At 38.2% G+C, this 19,773-nt stretch overlaps 1 protein-coding gene across 1 annotated transcript in view; it reads right to left on the bottom strand.

Annotated features, from left to right (window-relative positions):
• The window catches only part of b3gat2 (beta-1,3-glucuronyltransferase 2 (glucuronosyltransferase S)), a 47,383-nt gene extending 27,887 nt beyond the window's left edge, over positions 1-19,496 (bottom strand). The window contains exon 1 of the mRNA XM_044136013.1: positions 18,433-19,496. Coding sequence (XP_043991948.1) covers positions 18,433-18,966 — 534 coding nt within the window. The 5' untranslated portion in view covers positions 18,967-19,496. The remainder of the gene's footprint in view (positions 1-18,432) is intronic.
• Positions 19,497-19,773: the final 277 nt, after the last annotated feature.

The raw sequence follows: 19,773 nt of genomic DNA, 5'->3' as shown, positions 1-19,773 counted from the left end.
ATTGCAGTAGTAGGAATCATGTTGTGCTTGTAATTGTGTTTCTGTTGATGATATAATTGCACAATTTGACATTTTTAAAATAAATTTGCTGTTTGGAAATGTGTCAATTTGGAAAAACATCAAAAGTTTTGATGATTGGATGACGTTTTTTTTTTTTTACATCTTGGTTTATTTCGTACTACTGCAATGGAAACACTTTCTTCCTCATCACAAGTCACAGGACTTGTCACTGGAGCAAATTACAAACACGACGACGACAGGAAGTAGTTGGAGGATGATGACACGTCACGTTTTTTTAATGATTTATCACGTCAAAAAACTTTTTCACATGTGATTTTAATTGTGTTTTGTATTTAATGAGAACGTCACTTTTGTGTTTGTTGTGTTTTTTTGACAATAGACAAAGTCTTCTGCACATTTGTAATGGAAAAGCAGCAACTGTTTTTTATTGTACAAATAGTTAATTGAAACTGACGACCAGCAGCACAATCAAAATATTATGACAGAAACACAAAACAATTTCTGGAATTTGCTGCTGACTGCAAACACAAATTATTACATAAAGGCAAATCATTGCATTTGGGCATCTAGAAATTATGGGAAAAGAGAAATTAAGATTTTGTGCAAATCTAAAGCAAGATGTCTGTCGTTCTCTAATTTAACCCTGAACTCCTGCTATCTGTTATGTATGATTGATTATTCTCTCTTCTTCAATTCTAACGTCAAGCAGCTGATAAAAAAAACTCAATTCATTTTCACAATTTACATTAATCTTTCTTTTGAGTCAAGAAAATGACCTTCGACTCATTCACACTGCAAAAACACAAAATCTTACCAAGTATTTTTAGCCTAGTTTCTAGTGTAAATATATAAATATCATAGTAAACTTGAAATAAGAAAAACTAACTTACAAGTAAATTTTCAGAAATATATAGAGCTTGTTTAAAGTAAATAATATTAATTAAGAAGTACATTTTTCACTATAACATGGAAAAAATGTCTTGTTATAAGTGAAACAATCTGCCAATGGAACTAGAACTGGGTTGCTAGGCGACGGGCTGGGCTTGGCTTTGGTTGCTAGGTAACGGCACAGCGGAGTAATTTACCAATTGGAACTAGAACTTTTTCTTCAATATCAAGGAATTATTTACTTAAAACAAGCCTCTACATGTTGCTTAAAAGTTGCTTGTAAGTTAGTTTGTCTTACTTCAGGTTTGTACTGGAAACTAGACCAAAAATACTTGGTAAGATTTTGTGTTTTTGCAGAGCACAGCAGCTCCACAATCAGCTAGATTTGACCAAACTTGACTCATTGAGTGAGATAAAAATGAACAAAAAAAAAACGGATGCATATTTTATATTTTTACTCTTTATTTACATTTTTTGTTGCTGTTGATATTTTATGCTGTTTATGTATGTGCTGTCATCTTGCTCTGGATATCTTTGCAGATGAAATTCTGCATCTCTCTCGGCCTTTCCTGGTTAAATAGAAGACTTATGCTGCAGTAAACACACCACCCAGGAGGAATCCCAGCAAAATTGGTCTTGACAATGGAACATATTCAAAATTATTATTTCTTTTCCTTCAGGAGTTTGCTTTTTAATAGCTTCCACACTTTATCCTCACCTGGTAGCTCCGACTGCAGATGTGCAGTTGGTCTTTCCACGCCTAAATCCAAACAAGTAATTTGGCTTCTCTGCTTCCTGGCTGTTGTCCACATTCATTTTATTTCCAGTCCAGTTGTGCAGCAGAGGCTGAGTGTCTCCCTTATGAACCACTGCTGCTATTATCTCATGCTTTCTGGTGATGCGTGGCCCCTTCCAGCTGCTTTAAATGCCAGCTAGTCTAAATGGCTAAATAAAAAGCTGCAGTGATTACTGAAAAACTCAGGGGTTTTTTAATATACCACTTGAGCGTGCCGATAAAATAATTCTGAAAAAATGAGAGGAATCAGAAAATCCATACGAACTAAAATGTATTTGTTGTATTACTTTCTTGGCGCACCAAACTGGGGAAAAAATGGATCAAATATTTGATTTGAGATGAAAATTTAGCTGCAGTTCTTCTTTATTACTTCATCCACTTTGAAACAATCCTCCATCGCCTCTGGCATAGACAAGTGCAGCTCAGGCATTTTGCAGAGCTTTGAGATGGGTGATGTATAGCTTGTATATTCTTCTTCATAATCTGGGAGTGAATCTTTTTATTTAGTTTCTCACATAAACCCCCTCACAGCTCCAGCCTGCACACATATCATGCACCATTGCATCAGTTTCACCGTTCTCCCGCAGCCCCACTAATTTGATTCATTCATTTTCCCCCTGCTCATTTCGTCCCTCTCTGACTCTGATTGCCTGTGCCATGCATATTAAAATCTCAGAGATAAAAATACACTTGATTAAAATCACACTCGGCCCCCCAAACTCTCATCCCACAGAGAAAACAACACAGTTAGGTCTCTCTCTCTCTCTCTTCCTCTGAGGAAACGAGAACATCCATAATGGATTTCATAAACTTCATCATTAAGAGTGTCTTTGTGTGTACACGGTTCACTTCTCACCTTTTTGTTTCCAGAGAAGGGAGTCGCTTCAAGACAGAGGGTCCTCTGTGTGAGTCAAATGAAAAATGCGAAACCTCACAGCTCTGCATTTTTCACCCCAAGCTTTTCTTTTGTTTACTTGTAAATATGTAGTGGGCCTTTACTCACTGAGCCACCGGCGCCGTAATTTGTCAGGACTTGGAGGCTGTCACGCGCTCAGCTGAGTCTGAAATTATTTTTTTAAATTCACCTCAAAGATTGTTTGCCACGTTGGACCTGGCTGTTCAGCCTGAACCGACGGGAGAACGAAGAGGAGAAGCCTGTTAAATAGATATCAGGTTTTACTCCACTAAACTTTCCATAGCAGCTTTTCACTGCAGAACAAACTTGGGCTTGAGTAAGAAAGACGATGAAAGCTAAAAGTGTCCGTCTTTTGTCCGCAGCTTTTATTTCCCAAATCAAACAAAATTCCCAGAGTTTTGTTTATTAAATATTTTAAAGCAATATAGGAATCAGTGATAAAAATGACAAGTCACCAGTTGCTATGGTGATTCTCATAGTTTTTGCAGGGAAAGTGAAATAATATTTGAATGTCTGTACTTGGCTTTCTGAAATAATTAGGCGATGTAGTTGTTCCACTCTGGACTATTTTCCTAAAAAGGGACATTCACATTTTGTAAGTTTTTATACTTCAATTTATGTTTCTAGTTCTTCTAAAAACATTTGACATGCATCACACTGTTACCTAGCAACCCCAGCAGAGTTCCACCAGTCACCTAGCAACCCAAGCATTTCCATGTGTAAATGTTGAGTTGGGGCGGGGTGTGTGTGGCAAGCAGCAACTTATTTGGATTTAAAGTGACAGAGGCCCTAAAACATTTCCTTCAGAAAGTAAATCAAAATAGGCAGAATTGACCAAAATCTTAGACTAAATAGACTAACGTGAATAGGTTAGTCTAAAACCTAAATAGACTAAAATCTTAGGAATGATTTTGTGCACAAAAATGTGCTGAACATGTTTCGCATAACCCAGAGACCTAGCATAACCGGATCAAAGAAGCATAATAGGTCAGCTTTAATAGAAAATTTGAATGCGTGAGACATGAGCTCACACTCAAGCTAAAATTATACTGAAAATAATTCATTTTAAACTGTGCAAAAACTTAAAAAAGGTATTAAAATGTCAAGTCAGTCAACCAAAGACCCTTTTAATCTGTGAATATCAGTTTTTCTCTAAAGCAAATCCTAATTATGCTGCTCAAATGCTCTGGATTTCCTCACTCTTTTATAAATATCATTTTTATAAATATATTTCCAGTGCTTTGTTGTCATTCTTTTCATGTAAGTTTTCCTGAGTTTGCAGAATTAACCAAAACCATGCTGAGAACAGAACAGAAAGAGCAAAGCAAGCTTCAACAGTTGGGTTTCTTCAATTAATAAAGAATATAAATGATAAAAAATGCAGCTGCAGAATGTCAGCGAGAGTAAAAGATTATTAGGAATAAAAGAAAACATTTGAGTTTCATTGTGTTACATTTTTATTTAATGAATAATAAAAATGGTTCTCAGATATCTGGAACTTCATTTTCTTTAAAGTGAGAAGTGCCTTGCAAAAATATTAACTTTTTCTCTAAATTTTCCACATCTGGGCGGAAACACTTTAGCAAAAAAAGTTCCAACTTACATGGGGAGCTTTGTAAGTTATGTCATCTCACAGAATTTCAATTGGATTTAGCTGGGGACTTTGACTAGGCCATTTAAGAACACAAATATAGTTTGATCTCAGCTAAGGGTTTGCAACTCACACAGCCTTTAACAGGTTTTCTTCTAGGATTATCTTGTATTTTTGCTCCATTTTCACACAATTTCTGACAAATTTTCCTGTCTCTGCTGAAAACCCCCCACCCCCATCCTGCAGCATGATGCAGCCACCACCGTGTTTCACTTTGTTCAATGCAATGTGAAGTTGGGTTTCCTGTAACAAACACAGGTTTGCAAACAAAACTAAACAATATTGGCCTCATGAAGCATAATAGGTCAGCTTTAATAGAAAATTTGAATGTGTGCGACATGATCTCAACAATATTGGCCTCATGGTTCGTGGCCATATTTGGAGTATTCAGTATTCAGCTGAAAGATGAATACCAATGCCACATTTGGAATATTTGTATTTGTAGAATAAATATTGAGAAACTATGTATGTTTTGTCTTGCATTTCCATCCAATCCCAAAAGAAAATCCCGATAAAAGTTTGTGGTTATGTGACAAAATATGAAGAGGTTTCTGGCATGTGAATACTTTTATAAAGTGCCATTAAAAAGAAACGCAGAGCTGAGGTGTGTAACAGCACTTTTGCATTTACACTTACCTCTAAAAGCCCCCGGCCTTTCTATAACCCTAGCACTATTCCCCCACTGTTATCTGCCCCCTGCCCTGAACGGGAAACATTTCTCTCACTCAGGAGTTTCTCCTTTCTGCTTCACTTCCCTGACATTACAGCCCATCGCTTCTCTTTCCACACCTTTACAATAATTGCTCTCAAAATAATCTTTTTCTCATTTCACCTTCCTCCCTTTGTTTCTCTTGCTTCTCTCCATATCAACCCTCCATCATCCTACTGTTCACTGATCTGAACCCCTAGACCTTCATCAAGAATTAAATGTGCTAAATGTTTTGGTTTCAAAGATTAATCTGACTTCAGTGACCAAAAAAAATCCCCTGCACCTTCATGACTCTATCCAAGGAAGTTGTCCCAGAATAAAACTTGAGCAAAAGAGCATTCGCCACAGTAGCTGGTCTCTAAAAAAGTCACGGTGACTTTTATGACGCTTTCAGAGCCGGGGGAATTCATTTATTCAGAGAAGCTCTGACGAAAGCGTTCCCCAGTGAACAGACTCCTGCAGCTGAACAGCTCTGCTTTCAGATGGAAAACCATCCACTTCCTCACTCAGGTTTTCAGGAGATATGAGGGAAACTGAACTGGAAGGGTTCAATTTTTCCTGGTTGCTTGTTTCGAAGCTGAGTGTAAGTGCCTGTGCCAAGAAGTTAAAAGACGGAGAAAAGAAATGTAAAGATGAGCAAACAACAAAATTCATTTTGTGTGAATGTTTTGTGGGATGTTTCAGATTGCAGACACAAGAGGGGGACTAATTCCTCTTAATTAGGATTTGAAATAAACCTTAAAGTTGCAGTACGTAACTTTTATAAAAATAGATTTTTTTTCATATTTTTTAAAATTGTGAAAATGTGAAAAAAAAAAATCAAGCTTCACCACCTTCTTCTTGTGTGGTTTGCAAAAATGCTCCGCTACTAGTCAAAAACAACCAATCAGAGCCAGGAGGAGGGTCCTAGTGCTGTCAATCATCCTCATTTACAAGTTGCTAAATGTGTTAATTTGCAGAGAAACAACTTACCATTACAGGAAAATCATTTATCCGCTATCATCAGTGGAGCAGCTAACTAGCCTTAACATTTCTGACAGGCTGTTGTGGTGAACCAGTGTGTGAGCAGCGCGTATGCGGGAGTGATTAACAGCACTAAGACTCTTTGGTTGTTTCTGACAGAGTGGTGTAGTTTTCTTAGTTTATATGCATTATATTAAACTCACTTCATAATAACAATTTTACCAAAATGTGTAAATAATAATAAAAAAAAAAGTTAGATACTGCAACTTTAAAGTCGTGCACTCAGATGCACTTTAACAAAATAAAACTACGTATGATTGTTTGAAGTCAGAAAAATTCAAATTCTTGTGCAAATCAGTTTTATGGTGCCCTGATCTGCAGATATTACAATTAAAAGGAGTTTTGTTTTATTTTTCCTGCTAAAATTAATGACAGAAAGTTGGTTAAAGTTCAGAAAAGATGTTAACCACCTGGTGTCCATATAATTCGCCTCCTACTTTCAGTAAAAGTGGAATTACACAAAGCTAAATTAAATGAGGCGGGGTTCATTTACTTGTAATGTTTCAACTGTTGATTTTTGTGTTTTTATGATGTAAAGCACTTTGAACTGCCTTGCTGCAGAACTGCACAAATAAACTTGATTGATTGAACAAAACCCAAACTGTTTAATTACAGTTTGGGCTTTGTTAAACTATTCTGATACCAAAATGTTTCAAAACAAAATCATAGGGTTGTGGGAACATTTTGCCTGATTTAGCAGTTCTTACAGTATAATTTAATGTAGCCAAAGTATTTAAATGATTATTTTTTTAAATAAAACAAAACATTGTGATTGAAACTGCATAATCACTTTGCTACCGCTGGCTGCTAAAAGCATTTATCTGAAATCTCTGCAGTCAGCAGCTCAAACTGTGCTAATGGGCAATCAAAATGTAACCGCATGAGTGGGATTAAATGAGCACTGGTGCTTTTTCTGCAACTCCATTAAGTGCTGCAAGGCAGCTGAGAAAATGTGCTGCGCAGTTGATAGACTATGCCAAACTCAGAGCTGTACTGACTAATGTGCAGAAATTACAAATGCATCTGTTTGATCACTGACTCCTCTGCAGCAGAAAGACATCAGGAAGGCAAAAGCCTGTTAAACATTTTCTATTTCACACACAGGAAAAGTAGGACTGGTTTAATACATTTTGTTCATTGCTTTGTGGTAGAGATTTCTGAGAGTCTCTACAACCTGGACAATAACTCAGATGTAATCAACAAGCCAGAATGAGGATGATTGAACAGCAGCTGAGTCTCTCATTTGCATCCAGATGTGAGAAAAGGTGAGCAGCTAAAACTGAGTGGAATACTGAGAAAGGTAGTGCATCCACATTGTTTTGCAAATCAGAAAGAAGTTAACCTTCTACAGCCGGACATGCAAGTCAAGCACTCTCTAAATGTCAGCAGGTTTAATCCAGGCAACATGCAGCAGACTCGTAATTAATGTCCATGTAAGCGAACGTGTTCGGAGCTCTGACCTTTCCAGTAACAGAGTTTCTAAAAACTGAGACAATAAACTGCTGTTTAAGTGGGATGATGGGTCAGCGTTGTCCCTTTGCATCAAACTGGACCTTTATTTCCACTTCAGTGTCAGTGAACAGGGTGTAACGGCGAACTTATATCCAACACACTTTATGGCTGATTGTGAGTAGCTGCTCCCTGCGGCACAAACATTATAGCTGCAGAAAGGATCTGGAAACATCCGCACAGACACAACAGAGCTGTGCACTGCATGCAATAAAGTCATCCCACCGTTCCCTCAAGCCCCATTCAGCAGGTAACTCAATTTAAGAAATGATATTGTGTCCACGTCCGCACTAACTTAGTTGTAGAGTTGATTAAAATTTGAACAGATTATAGTAATAAATGCATTTGGGATTTATTGTGATTAAAATATGTTATTACTTGCTTAATTTCTCTTTCCTCACTAAGACTCAGGCGCCTTTTATGCAGTTGGCGTAGGGTAGAGTTTATTTCTGTAATATCTGTAATTATTTCTCGACTGCTAACCAAAGCAGTGTGTGATAGTTTCTCATATAATAACACCTTAGTCACACTATACGAGTTACTGCAAAATTTAGAAAATTTAGATATTTTTGGTGCAAGACATTTTGTAGTATTCTGGGTTTTTGATCCATTATCTGAATTCTGCCAATGTTTTCAGTTCAATAATTATGTTATTTTAACATATAATGTTAATTTTACTATATAAGATGAATAAAAAAAAGTTTTTTTTATCAAATGTTCATCAGGTGGTAAAGGAACACAGGGATTTAAAGAAGTTTGTCAGGTATGAAATAGATTTGACAGAAATGAATCTACCATCAGCATCCAGAGCTGAGTTTAATCTTCAGCGCAGACAGAGTGTCAGCATATCAAAGCATGAGATTAAGTAACCTTATTGTCAGGTTATTTTTGCAACATTTGGGCAGGAGTGTCATAGCCGCATAGGTTGGTGTTGATTACACACCAACCTATATTGTTGATGTAGAATTAACGATAAATCAATTAAATTACATTTTTTCTTTTTGAAGATTTTCGCTCAGAGCACCAAGCATAGAATTAGACTATGATTGAATCCTTGTGGATTGGGAACATTGTCACTAATACCACCAGATCTAGATTTTTTATCAATATCAGAACCAATACAGATATTAATATCAGATTGGTCCATATTGACCCCAAATCATTGGTGCTCCACATTTTGATACAGGGTTTGTCCATCCTCAGATCCCTCCATAGCGAATCACATCTAATGCATAGTAATCTGTTCTCGGTTCTCCTGAAGCCCCCCCCCCCCCAAGACGGCTGAGATTATCCACTTCCTGGCTAATCTCAGCAGGATGTTCATCCAGTGCAAAGGAGTTCTAACATTCACCATAGTCATGGGTTTACAAGATGTGACGCATGTTTTTAAGAGTAAAACAACAGCTGCCACCACTAATAAAGACTCAATGACTTACAAGTACCGTAGTCATGCTAATTTAGTATCTTGGCTGCTTAAATGTTTTCCCAAGCATTTTTCTTTCTAAAATGATCTGAGAGCCAGTAATGTGATGTTTCCTCCCACTGTAGGCGAAGTTACTCTCATCATTCTAAAGGCAGCCAAACAGTTTCTACAGGTTATTACCACCATGTGACAGCCTATTATCTCTCTATGACAGGCCATTACCTGCACACAGGAGCAGGGTAATGAAATAGGAAGGAGGACACAGAGGAGACACTGTCCTATCAACAAATCAAACAGATGCTCTTTAAGCTAAGCCACAGACACCAAATTGGGGCCTGCCCATAGCAATGCATAAGGAGAGCAGTGACTGACTTGCGAAGCAAGTCAGTCACTGCCTCCATGCATTACATGGCAGGCACCTATTGTTCTACACCCAATAGAATGTTTCTTTAATACGTATTATTTATTATTCTTCCGTTACCGTTAATGCTTTCGTGCAGCTCTGAGCCCACCCACAAAAGTGGTATCAAAACGTGCGGCTCGTTCCGGAAGGAGCTATTACTTTTGGTGGTATTTGGAGTTACCTTGGCTACTTAAAAAGAAAAAAACGACCCCAAAATCACTAACGAGCTCACCAGGTGCAAGTCTCGTCGTCAAGGGGACGAGGCAACCAGTAAATCCTGAAAATACCCTATTTTTGAGGATTTTCTGTGTCGTCATAACCTTATGTAGAGACGCCATTCAAACTTCATTTTGTAGATACGTCCGTGATCTCTTTTAAAGTGAAGACAGCACGTCAATATGTATTATGGTTTGTCCACAACTTCTTTCTAAGCGACCCAAAGTTTTTGATTTTGGAAAAATCAGAGTGTGAAGGCGCTCCGCTAGAGTGAGAGTCAGAGTGAAATTTCGACCCCAAATCATTTTTAACTCGCCCTCACGCTCACAAATATTGCATGATTGGTATCAAACTTGGTCATGACATTGATACGCGTGCCTGCTCCGGTCAAATGTTTTCAAAAATTATCTAGCGCTTACAGTTTTCTCTCCAGGTGCTTCAGAGCAAAGTCATGCGCCAGGGTAGCAGACAGATCTCACTGATTCACTTCCATGTATTTCTGATAAATTTCAGACCTTGGCACACACTTTTTTATCTCATCGCTGTTAATACTGTGAGGTAGAGATATGAATGGCGGGACTATGTGAGACGACAAATTGCCCTCTCATATGCTTCAAGCGGTTTTCGAATATGTATTACGGTTCCCGACGGAAACAGTTTTTGCCATGCTTTTTTAGTCAAACTGGCTGGCTCAAACAGAGAATTGTCTCCCCTGGATGTCTCACTCACAGCTGGCAGAGAGGATTATTTACCATGGCAGCGGAACCCAGAGCAGGAGAGCTGCTGAGGACTTCAAATCGCATCACTGTAGTTCGAACTACTAGTTCAGTTAAAACAGAGGAGGACTGAGATGGCCTTTAGAAAAACTTGCTGCTATGGGCTGTATATAACTAATTTAACCCTGTCACTGTTACACATGGGATGAGTCTAGCCCTTTGAAATGAAGCTTACTGAAAATTTCAAAATAAAAGCCCTTGAAAATTTTTACATCAGGTCATTGCTTTTTTGAGCGTTATATGACTGATTTAATCCAATGACTGTTACACATGGGATGACTTTGACCCTTTCAAATGAAGCTTAACAAAAATTTCAAAATAAAAGCCTTGGGAATTTTTACATCATGTAATTGCTCTTTTAGGCTTTATGTGACTGGTTTCTCCAAACCACTCTTACACATTGGATTAGTGTGGGCATTTAATATGAAGCTTACTGCAAATTTCAAAATAAAAGCCTCAAAATGCCCCTCTGGACAGTGCACCTGCAGTGATATCATTCTGCATTATCTGTTTATCCGAGGTTAGGGAACTGCCTTGCGCAGCAAGGCAGTTCATTAGCATTAGCCTTTTAGCTTAAATAAGCTATTTTCTATTTTTCAGACTTATTAGCCATGTTTAGTATACTTAATGGAGTAAGTAAATGACAGTAAACATTCTAATGATACCCCACATGCTACTGAAAGTATTTATGCTTATATTAGCATATTTGCTCATTTTAGCTAATGCACTTGCTTTATCATACTGAATGTTGCATGTCCAGCTTACTTAACATTCTTGTGATTCTCCACATGCTATTGATTACATTGCAGCTTTCTTTAGCATTGATGCAAATTGTTAGCATCAGAACGCTGGGTCCAAACCGACGGGCACACTTTGGCAGGCCCCAGTTAAATTTCTTCAGGAATTTTCTAGTTTAACTCTACTCTGTGTCAAAGCAGAGTAGACTGCAGCTCTGTGAGGGTAAAGTGGTGAAGATTTCTAGTGAAGAGTTGCATTCTGGGAAGCAACAGGTTTGTAGGTTAGGATGGACTTTCATTGACTGGTTTTATTGATCAATCATGACCTTGAAGGTGATGGTTTGAATCAGTAATCAAAACGTTTAACCCAGTATGGCACTTCTGGTTTTGGTTGTCAATAATAATAAACTAAATCTTAAATGTAAGCCTAAGATTACATTTAAGATGTAAATGAAACAGGGACACAGAGCTGTGCTACTAATTGTCAACACTGAGAAAACTAGTTGACGAGGTCAAGAAAAAGTTTTAATTAAGAAAAATAAAAGCAACGGAGAAGGAAGAGGTTCAGTTATTGTCATGAAGTGCGGTGTGAAGTGGTGAGGCAAAACACGGTGGAACCAGAATGAGATGAAAAAATGTGGTTTTAATGATGAGAATGAGGTACAAACAAATCCAAAACAGTCCAAAATCCTGGCAGCACAGCGGAGCGGAAGGCAGAGGCTCAGCACTGGTAGCAACATGACATACAAAGGACAAACGATAATACACAACTGCTCAACAAGGACCCCACTAGGAACAAAGGACACAGGTGGGGTTAAATACACAGAGGGTAATCACAGAAACGAGACACACCTGGGGAACAATCAAGGGGAGACAGGACAACACGGAGACTCAAAATAAACACATACAAAAACACAGATCCTGACAGTTATGCTAGCTTGACTATGATAACCTTAACATGTAGATGTGATGTGGAATTCGATGTGTTTTAGTTCAGTTACAAAATAATAAAAAAGGCAACTTAAAACACCAACTCTGCCAGATCATCAGCAGACCAGGTGTTTAAATTAGCTAATCTAAACAGCTGCGTTAGATTAGCTAATAGTAGTGGTAGCTGATCTAGAGGATGACATTTAAAAGAATCGTCCTTTTGCTCTCCAGCGTTATGCAAAATGTCTGAATGTAAACAATAACATGCAAGGGCTCCATAGACAACATTAATGCCAACACTTTTAAATCACTACTCCAGTTTCCTAGCATTTTTTTTCCTTTATAACTCAACAAAAGGGAATTCATCAATATAAAAAATACATATTTCTAAGTTCTGATAACGTTTGTCTTGTTATGAGGTTACTAGAAAGGTCTATATTGAGTTTAAATAAAATGGGGACACACTGTGTTAGCATCGTAATTTAAATCCAACCATATGACTGGGTTATTTGCCTGGATCATATTGTAATTCTCTGGATATAAACTGGGCTTATTTGTCTTGTAAAGACCCCTGTAATATGATTGAATTAATCAATGTTTATCCCCCCTGATCACTAGTGGAAGTGATGTTTCCTTCGCTACATGTTCAATTAGCATAATCCTGTTTAACACTCGAGAATTGCACTCCTAATAATGTGCATGTCAGGCATAAAACACAATATGAATAATTTACCTAAAGATTTATTTATTTTTTATTTATTTATTTTATATATAGGATAATTATAACCAAAGAATCAATATAACTAGTTTTGAAACAATCATAGAAGTAGTGGTAGCCTCAGCACTAGACAATGTGTTGATTACTAAAAAAATACATAAAATATACCACTTTAGCACTACTGCAGAAGCTAATAGCTACGGTCTTCCTTATCTTTTGAAGTTTCAGCCAATCAGCGAGAAGAAAATAAATGCCGCTGCTGGATTGGTTGCTTTGCAAAGATCAGTCAATAGCATGTTAAGTAGCATTGTGGCTAAGAATCTTTAAGAAGCTTTACAAGCTGCATTTTTGTTCAAATGCATAAAAAACGTGTAAATATCCAGGTGTTCCTCAAGTAATTTCCACAGAAAAATCCATAAATAGGAAGTGGTTTGAAACAAATTGGTAGAAATGATAGAAGCAACTTTTAGTTTAATTATAGTTACTCATAATGTGAACAAAACGTCACTATACTGTAAGAGGTTTATTCGTTGTTGAAAAGTATTGAGTAATGCAACTGAAAAATAGGAGGATTCTTTAGGATCTACAGAGCTTTTACATTTTTATGATTTATACATCCTCAACTCAGGGAACACATAATCAAATCAACTTTATGTGAGTGCATCTTAGCTTTTTCTCCTCTGCATCAGGTAATGGAAAGGAATAAAAAGAGCAGCAAATGTAGCAAATTAACTTTAAAAGCCTATTTAACTAAAAAAAAGAAAAAAAGAAAGAAAAGAAATCTCTGACTGTAGATGAGGATGATGAAAGTTGTTCCATGTTCAGAGGCAGCTTTCGATGAAAGGCAGCAATCAGAGTGAGGAGCAATCAGCAATCAACCCCATTCTTCCAGATTATACAACAGAGAGCCTGAAGATTGTTTTGCTGCATCTGCTGAAGCTTTATGGCCCCACATCATCACCTACAAGGAAGGAGCTTTGCAGCAATGCTGAGGAAACGTTTCAGACGCATAAACATGCAACGCATGAACACCATCTTGGATGAAGAGTTGATTACATGTTGTTGTTTGCCAATACGCAGGATCGATACCGATGCATCATGCTGTTTCATGCAGCCTGCAGCCGGTCAGCGTGGTTTAATGTTTTTTAGGGTTTAACATCCAATGTTATGATTAATTATGCAGAGGGCGATTACTGATATCAAGCTAAACTTAATTTTTTAAAAAGTTGCAATGTCAAAACAGCTCTTTTTTTGTCATCCAGTGGTGCACCGTCGTTTAAATTAGACTAAAATGAGTTTTAGAATCAACATAGAATCAATAATCAAAACATGACAATGAGTCAAGTTCTGTCAATAAATTTATAATTGATTATGTTTTAAATCCAATCCCAAACAGGTTGGCTTTTAGTCAAGTTTGCATCCATAAAAGGTTTACCGGTTACACTCCTACTGTGTAATATGGAACAAAATACCTATTGCTATTTTTATTCCCACTCACGCTCACAATCACACAGTTTGAAACGATGTAAACAGCCTTTCAAAGGGCTTCCGGCACCAGGCTCCGTACATCTCTTTCACAGAATTTTGATCAGTTCTATAGCACCTGTTAGTGTGTAGAATTTACAGGGTTTGTGTTACGCGCAATGACCCTCAGTCATTCGCTTCTGACAAGAAGCTCCATACACCTCTTTCACAGAATTTCGTCCTGGGACTCCGCCGTCCCTCACGGATTTTTGTGCAATTGCAACATAGAATGAACAATCAAAACATGACATTTAGTCAAGTTCCATCATTAAATTTGTAATTGACTATGTTTAAAATACAATCCTAAATAGGTGTGTTTTTAGTTGAGATTTAAAGGAAGTCAGTGTTTCAGCTGTTTTGCAGTCTTCTGGAAGTTTGTTCCAAATTTGTGGTGCATAGATGCTGAATGCTGCTTCTCCTCGTTTGGTTCTGGTTCTGGGGATGCAGAGCAGACCAGAACCAACTGCTCTGCATCTGGAAGGTTGATACAACAGCAGCAAATCTTTAATGTATTGTGGTGCTAAACCATTCAGTGATTTATAAACTAACAACAGTATTTTAAAGTCTATTCTTTGAGCTACAGGGAGCCAGTGGAGGGACTTTAAAACTGGTGTTATGTGCTCTATCTTCCTGGTTTTAGTGAGAACGCGAGCAGCAGCATTCTGGATCAGCTGCAGTTGTTTGATTGATTTGTTGGACAGACCTGTGAAGACGCCATTACAATAATCAATACGACTGAAGATAAACGCATGGATGAGTTTCTCTAGATCTGGCTGAGACATTAGTCCTTTAATCCTGGAAATGTTCTTCAGGTGATAGAAGGCCGACTTTGTGACTGTCTTTATGTGGCTCTGAATGTTCAGGTCAGAGTCCATCACTAATCCCAGGTTTCGGGCCTGATCGCTGGTTTTTAGTTGTAATAGCTGAAGCTGTGCACTGACTCTAGATCTATAACTCTAGATCGTTCCTCTTTAGATCCAAAGTCACCTGGTGACGTCGTAATGTAGAGCTGTGTGTTATCTGCATAGTTATGGTAGCTGATATTATTTCCTGTTATAACCTGAGCTAGTGGGAGCATATAGATATTGAATAAGAGGGGTCCAAGGAGTGAACCTTGGGGTACCCCACATGTGACCTCTGACCTCTTTGATGAGAAGTTTCCAATTGAAACAAAGAAATACCTGTTCTTTATGTAAGATTCAAACAAGTTAAGCACCGGACCGGAGAGTCCGACCCAACTCTCCAGTCGATTCAGTAATATTTCATGGTCAACAGTGTCAAAAGCTGCACTGAGGTCCAACAGAACCAGCACTGTGGTTCTCCCACAATCCGTATTTATATGGATGTCATTGAACACTTTGACGAGGGCAGTTTCGGTGCTGTGGTGAGACCGGAAACCAGACTGGAAGGAGTCAAAGCAGTTGGTTATCGTTAGGAAGCTATTTAACTGTTTAAACAGCTTTTTCAATAACTTTACTGATGAATGGGAGGTTGAAGATCAAGTCTTTATGAAGCATACCTTTTTCCCACATGTTGCTGCGCACTGTTGGTCAGCTGGTAGAATGAAAACACATTTTCAGCAATCAGGAAACTGCAAACATAAGCAGTTATGGTGTGGAAACTATAGGAGCATCCTGGTTCTTTTTTAAAAACTAACATTGTTTTAAAACATTAACTAATTAAAATCGGTGTTTCTCTGTAAAGAGAGTCAAAAAAAAGAAGTAAATGTTAGAGAAAACTTAGAAATAATGGTAAATAATACATATGTTTTAGCTGCAATAACAATGTTTACTCCTTTCTGGTTTGAAGTAGTAAGATTGTACATTTTGATTTAACGTTATTGTGTAAATGCAGTAATTCTAGCTTTTTATGAAATCTGGAAAAGTCAGAAAAATATAGAGTTTGATTTTAATAAGTGTGGAAAAAGTTAAACTGAGTGTTAATTAAATATTTGAGATTCCAGTCTTTAATCCTTACTTAATATGCAGGAGATTTTCAAAAATTTAAAGATCTTATAAACGACTTTTCGAAAAGATTTTAGATTGAGTCCTTTAACTTTGATTTCCAACATCACAACTTTACTTTTAAATCAATTCCATGTCACTGATTGTTTTGACTTTTACGTGACTGACAGAGACTGAGTCTGGGTTAGTAAATATAGACTAGAAACTCCTGATTGGTTTTTGGAAACAAAAAAGTTCAAATACTTCAATTTAAAAAATCAAGCTTAGAAGTCTAAAATGTTCAGGTTTTGAAATAGAACCAAAATAAGTTGGTCTGGATGCAAAAAATGGTGAAATAGATACAAATAAGCACTATTAAACTGGAAACCAGTTTGTTTCTTCATAATTTATGGAAGATAATAAACTTAGGAAACTTAGACTGACTTTATTGTCACTGGAAAAAGACACCAGTGGATTTGACAACAAAATATTACTGCTTGGCTACACAAAAAGAATACTGAAAAACTATAACTGTGACTATAAATACATATAAATGTATGAAAGTGTTACTACTGCAGGTAAGAAAAAAATCTAGAATAAATAAAATAAAATAACACAATTAGGTAAGTGTTTTGTACTCAATACAATGCATTTAAAATATTCATTTTAAAAATTGTTGTCCTTTGGTTCTACAGTAATTTCTGATGCATTTACTGTAAATCCATCAGCCGTTTCTCACTTTGAACATACTACATTATTAAGAGGCGCCGCTTTACGGGGCGGTGAAACGTTTCTGCAGTCTTCCAGTGAAAATCCATCAGGATCACAGGGGGAAAACCCAGCAGCTCTAAAATTTCTACGTTTTTACTCGGCATTCAATTTTATCTGACAGCTTCACTTTGTAGCCTCTATATAGATTAAAACAGGTTAAATATGACTAAAAAAGTGTAAAATTTATTGCATTTTTCCCTCAAAATAATTGTGCATCAATGCAGCTGGCTTGGTTCTGCTAAAGAAAACTCAGGTTACTATAATATCTGCCCTCATCTCGTGAATTCTCGTCTCATGCTGTGTCATTTTCCTTTTTTTAAACAAACTCTGCCTGGATTTGCTGCCAAATTAAAAATAGTAAAATCAATGTTATATTTCCAGCCATAAGCAGGTGCTGGAAAAATAAATCTTCATACAGCTTGATATGTAACAGTACATCAACACTACGGCATCTTCGTGAAATGGAAACTTCGGGAACTCTAATTATGTGTTTTTCCATTTCTGTTAATTTTTTTGGACCTTGATTTTTAAAAATAAAAGCAAAATTCATCGTCACTTTTTTCAGAAGAGAGCCCTGGACCACCAGGCAACAGTCCAGCCAACCATTTTCTTCTTTGCACCTGCACATTTTTCATCCAACTTTTTCCTTCCACTCAACTTTCCATAAACATGTATGGAAATAACATCCCTTCTTTAATACCTGTCTGCTGGACAACTATTAAGTCAACAGTCTTCCAAATTAACATCTTCAAACCTCAACTACCTTCTGAAAAGTATATTTGCAATGTTTTTAAAATGTGCATCTAAAATATTCTTTTTTAAACTGCATGCAAACTGTATTTTAAAAAGGATTATCTAAAGTATACTTTTAGTAATACATTCAAAGCATATTAAGTGTAAAATATATTTTAGAAAAATAGACTTTTAAAATAAAGTCCATGTAGATTTGACATAGTAGAAGCATGTTTTTAAATATTTGCTTAAATTTAAAATGGATCAAAAAGTGCATCCAATTGGTAACATATTGGAAATGTATTTAAGAGAAATATATCCAATTTCAAATATATCCGATTATTTTTCACTGGGGTTATAAATTATTTATATTTTATTAAAAGAAAAATTTAAAAGTTACGAATTTAGTTTGATTTAAACAAGTGAAAAACACCACTTTGGTGGGTTTTTATTATTAGCCTATTTAAGCAGATATAAATTAACTTGTTTTTGTGCCCTTCCAGGGGTCTTTTGTCCCTTATATGAAAGTAGGCTGACAGGAAAGGGGGAAGACATGCGGCAAACATCACCGGGTCCAAGAGTCGAACCCGCGACAGCCACGTTGAGGACTCAAGGCCTCCAGACATGGGTCGCACTATCCCCTACTCCACCACGGCACGCCAACTTTTGAATCTTTAATTTAAAATCAAAGTATCCCCTCTGGTGATGGATGATGAAGATGAGCTGATGAACAGGTAAGAGGTTACCTCCTCGAACAGCTCCAGGCTGTACGTGTTGTCGTCATCCGCGAAAAAAACCACGCCGGAGTCGCGCTTGCCGCGGTGCTGCCTGAGCCACGCGAGAGCCGCGTTCCTCTGCTCGGTGGCGCGTGGCATCCCGGCGCGCTTGAACCTGCGGGGAGTGAACACGTGCAGGTGCGTGTATGGCACGCCGCTCCGGGCCAAGAAGCGCGTCACCAGGTCGGTGCGGGAAGTCGAGTCCTCCACGACGATCCAGTGGATTCTGGGCACCTGGCGGAAGACGTGGGCCAACCGGGTCAGCTCGGCTTTCTGCACCGGGCGGCTGTACGTCGGGGTGATGGCGTAGATGATGGGCAGCAATGACTGGTTCTGGGCGCCGCCGGCTCCCGGTGAGCCTCCCCGGGGGTTCCGCTGCGCCCTGCCGGTCCGCCCTGCCGCCGGAGCCCGGATCGCCCTTTTACTGTCGATGTCGATCATTATGATGACAATAAGGACCCAGGGCAAGAGGATGAAGAAGCGACTAAAAAACACTGATTTCATGGCGGACCTTAACTTACAGCGCGCTCTTTGTATCACTCCATCACAAAGAGAAAGGAACCAGAAACTCCAAGATAAAAAAGAAATCTAATTTTTTCCTCCGAAATCCGGATCAAACTCCGGATCAAAGCTTGTAAGCCATCCTCTGCGTCCCGCTTCCCCGGAGTCCTCCCTCCTCCTCCCCCTCTTGCTCCAAGTCCTTCGCCGCTCTCTGATGGGACCTCTGCGCCTCCTCGTCGTCCTTCCCTCCTCCGGCTCACTCCCTCAGAAAACCCCCCATCAAATTCCCATGTTCGGCCGCCGCTCAGTGCGCGTTTCCCCTCGGAGGAAACCAGACCACGGCGTAGCTCCGTGCATCGATGAAGCCCCACCGAGGAGCATCACTTGGCGAGGATGGAGCGCAGATCCGAGTCTGAGGATAATAAGCGAGGCAGGAGGGGAGGAGCAGGTGCAGAGGAGAGGAGAGGGAGCCGGGATACTGGAGGGAAGCAGGCGAGGGAGGAGGAGCAGGATGGGAGAGAAAGCTTCAGTGTCCACTGAGAGTTCACGCAGCTGATAGAGAGTGGAGCTTGTGTTGCTCAGGCGGCACTTGTCAGGGATGAATTATTAAACAAAAACACAGGAATATGATACCTGCATGTAATAAATAAATCCAAAGGACTCTAAAGGTCATATTTAATTTAAATTTTTTTTGCATGATTTTTTTAGAATTTTTTGGTTTTGTGTTTTTCTTTATTTTTTGTTCTCTGTTGTCATATTCAGTTAATTTCTGCACGTTATTTTTTTTTTACTATTGCCATCTGAGATTTG

Source organism: Gambusia affinis, linkage group LG13 (assembly GCF_019740435.1).
Source record: "Gambusia affinis linkage group LG13, SWU_Gaff_1.0, whole genome shotgun sequence".
In the NCBI taxonomy this organism is placed as follows: domain Eukaryota; kingdom Metazoa; phylum Chordata; class Actinopteri; order Cyprinodontiformes; family Poeciliidae; genus Gambusia; species Gambusia affinis.
This window is presented reverse-complemented; position numbering and strand designations above follow the sequence as displayed.